The sequence below is a fragment of the Oncorhynchus mykiss genome, chromosome 9 (genome assembly GCF_057628025.1).
Source record: "Oncorhynchus mykiss isolate SJ-2025 chromosome 9, ASM5762802v1, whole genome shotgun sequence".
NCBI classification, from domain to species: domain Eukaryota; kingdom Metazoa; phylum Chordata; class Actinopteri; order Salmoniformes; family Salmonidae; genus Oncorhynchus; species Oncorhynchus mykiss.
The window spans coordinates 70,682,399-70,685,613 of record NC_143030.1 but is presented as its reverse complement, the minus strand read 5'-3'; the positions used below and the strand labels follow the sequence as shown (position 1 = coordinate 70,685,613).

Genomic DNA, 3,215 nt, shown 5'->3' with positions numbered 1-3,215 from the left:
TATTGTGTTCTGATGCAACACCATTATAACAGTTAGAAAATTAATTTTGTGTATGTGACATGAATGGCTAAATGTGTATAACATGCTTAACGTGCAATATTTGCTCGAAGTTCAGCTAATGAACTTCAGAGGCTCTGTGTTCCATGCATAGGAAACTCAGAGTGCTGGCCTTTGTCTCCCCCTGCTGGATGTAAAAGATATGACATGGATTTATTTTTCTTTAACCAGGCAAGTCAGTTAAGAACAAATTCTTATTTTACAATAACGGCCTAGGAACAGTGGGTTAACTGGTCTAGGAACAGTGGGTTAACTGGTCTAGGAACAGTGGGTTAACTGGTCTAGGAATAGTGGGTTAACTGGTCTAGGAACAGTGGGTTAACTGGTCTAGGAACAGTGGATTAACTGGTCTAGGAACAGTGGGTTAACTGGTCTAGGAACAGTGGGTTAACTGCCTTGTTCACGGGCAGATAGACAGATTTTATTTTACCTTGTCAGGTCGGGGATTCGATGTAGCAACCTTTCTGTTACTGGCCCAACGAGCTAACCACTAACCTGCCGCCCCAAAATCAAGGCACAGCTATGGGATGTACGCACACTGTCTGATGTAAATAAATAAACACTGAGAGAAATGTCAAATGGTCACATCATGCTGCCACTAGATGGACCCACTATTCAAATGTTCAAATGGCGATGTAAGCAGTACTTTAAACATATCTGTTTGATCAAGGTAGCGACTATGTTTACAAGCTTGTTGAAACGCATCTATAAATGCTGTATTACGTGTCTATGTAAGTGTTATAAAGAGCTTTATAAGTGTCTATAATGCCACTGTTCCAAAACATTTTCAACCTACTATGTTTTGTCTAAGAGTGTGAATATATCTTTACATCAATTTATCTACCCAGTCCTTAATTATGGAAATGGAAACAAAAACACTGTGTTACATATTCATCACAACCAGATTCCTGCCCTCCACATGACATGGAATGTTAGCCCTATGTTGGCCCTATGTTGGCCCTTCTCTGTTCTGAGTTGTGTGTTCTGTGTTCCATTCTGTTGGAATGAAGCATAGATTCTACGTTCTGGGTTTGGGTTCAGAAGTCACTTAACCATTTGACACTGATGCCATTGTGACAGGCTGCTCCATACACATCAAAGCAGGTCTGATTAACCAGTTGACAGGGCTGGAGGACAATACTGCTCTTCACTGCATGGAGAGACAGTACAGCCACTCAGACCCTAATCCTGTTACTGATTGAAAGTAACGCTAGTCCAAAATAGTCTACATGGAATGTAAATAAACAGATTTAGGATGATGCTAAATAATGTTATTGTATTGTTTCAGTAGCCTACTAACCTTTGCTTACAATGTATTTTCATGGATTATCAAGCATGCTGTTATTAGCCTCCATGTTAGGATTCTGACCAATTAGAGTTTTAGAATTAGAGTTTTCATTTAGGCTACACACAAGACAAGAATTGAATGACACATTTTTCTAGATATTATTGTATTTAAAAAGGGCCTATTGAAATCATCTGCAGTGTTTTCATATATTTATAAATTAGATTAGGCTAATCCTTGACCTTTTATTTATTTTGCAAATATTATAGTAATGTTTTACAGTAATCACAGAATGAAACAGCCACGAGCGCTCACAAGCAACGAGCACTGATTGGTAAACCAACTGATCTGGCCAATCAAGTGCCTATCTGGTCTGTATCACCGCGAGGGATGAAAGCTGAGCGTCAAAATACGTGTTCACTTTTGCCAAACTCTGTCTGAATTGACGCACCATATCGGAATTTATTCACCGCCCATATTCACTTATCTAATAATAAGATCATGTTTCTGCGTCAAGTCAATCTGCCACTTTAAAAAGGCTTCTTATTAGAGTGAAATGTAAAGTAATCGTGGTACTGAATCTTGGACCTATAACTGTAGATTTGAGTCTCGAGTCTTATGAAGATCAACCTTGAATTTATAATTTGTTGAAATAGTTTTACCTTTCCCCAAAAAAGTATCGAACGAGTTGAGGACTTCTTGAGGATTAAACCGACCTGCGCTACTGTATTCCTGGTCATGATTATTATTGGGTTGGTTTGGACCTAGGCATGGACGGTTTGCAGATGTCCGTTCTGTGTATTGTAATTCTAACATGTCTACAGCCCACGTCGTCTCAAACGCAGGAAGGTAAGTGATTTTATGAATGTTGATATGTGTAACTAAATCAACTACAAACTTTGCATATATACAGTGCATTCGGAAAGTATTCGGACCCCTTGACTTTTCCCACATTTTTTACGTTACAGCCGTATTCTAAAATGGATTAAATAAAACATGTTCCTCATCAATCTACGCACAATTCACCATAATGACAAAGCGAAAACAGGTTTTAAGATATTTTGGCAAATTTATATATATAAAAAAACTGAAATACCTTATTTACACAAGCTCAGGTGCATCCTGTTTCCATTGATCACCCTTGAGATGTTTCTACAACTTGATTGGAGTCCACCTGTGGTAAATTAAATTGATTGGACATGATTTGGAAAGGAACACACCTATCTATATAAGGTCCCACAGTTGACAGTGCACAGTTGACAGTCAGGGCAAAAACCATGCCATGGGATTGAAGGAATTGTCCGTAGAGCTCTGAGACAGGATTGTGTGGAGGCAAGATCTGGGGAAGGGTACCAAAACATTTCTGCATCATTGAAGGTCCCCACTGCAAGGACACAGTGGCCTCCATCATTCTTAAATGGAAGAAGTTTGGAACCACCAAGACTTCCTAGAGCTGTCCGCCCGGCCAAACTGAGCAATCAGGGGACAAGGGCATTTGTCAGGGAGGTGAGCAAGAACCCGATGGTCACTCTGTGGAGATGGGAGAAACTTCCAGAAGGACAACTATCTCTGCAGCACTCCACCAATCAGGCCTTTAGGGTAGAGTGGCCATACGGAAGCCACGAGTAAGTAAAAAGCACATGACAGCTCGTTTGAAGTTTAGGCACCTAAAAACTCTCAGAACATGAGAAACAAGATTGAAATATTTGGCCTGAATGCCAAGCGTCACGTCTGGAGGAAACCTGGCACCATCCCTACGGTGAATCATGGTGGTGGGAGCATCATGCTGTGGGGATATTTTTCAGCGGCAGGGACTGGGAGACTAGTTAGGATCGAGGGAAAGATGAACGGAGCAAAGTATGGAGAAATCCTT

The 3,215-nt window shown here is 40.5% G+C and overlaps 1 protein-coding gene across 4 annotated transcripts in view; it reads left to right on the top strand.

Annotated features, from left to right (window-relative positions):
* Positions 1 to 1,704: 1,704 nt before the first annotated feature.
* LOC110532688 (receptor tyrosine-protein kinase erbB-3) overlaps positions 1,705 to 3,215 on the top strand; it is a 39,854-nt gene continuing 38,343 nt past the window's right edge. For 3 of the 4 annotated variants that reach the window (XR_016483409.1, XM_090185212.1, XM_036988712.2), the window contains exon 1: positions 1,705 to 2,191. Coding sequence is in view for 2 of the 4 variants with exons in the window: in XM_090185212.1 (XP_090041338.1) it covers positions 2,113 to 2,191 (79 nt within the window). In the remaining 2 variants the exon portion in view is untranslated. The remainder of the gene's footprint in view (positions 2,192 to 3,215) is intronic. The other variant, XM_090185213.1, reaches the window with a different exon arrangement.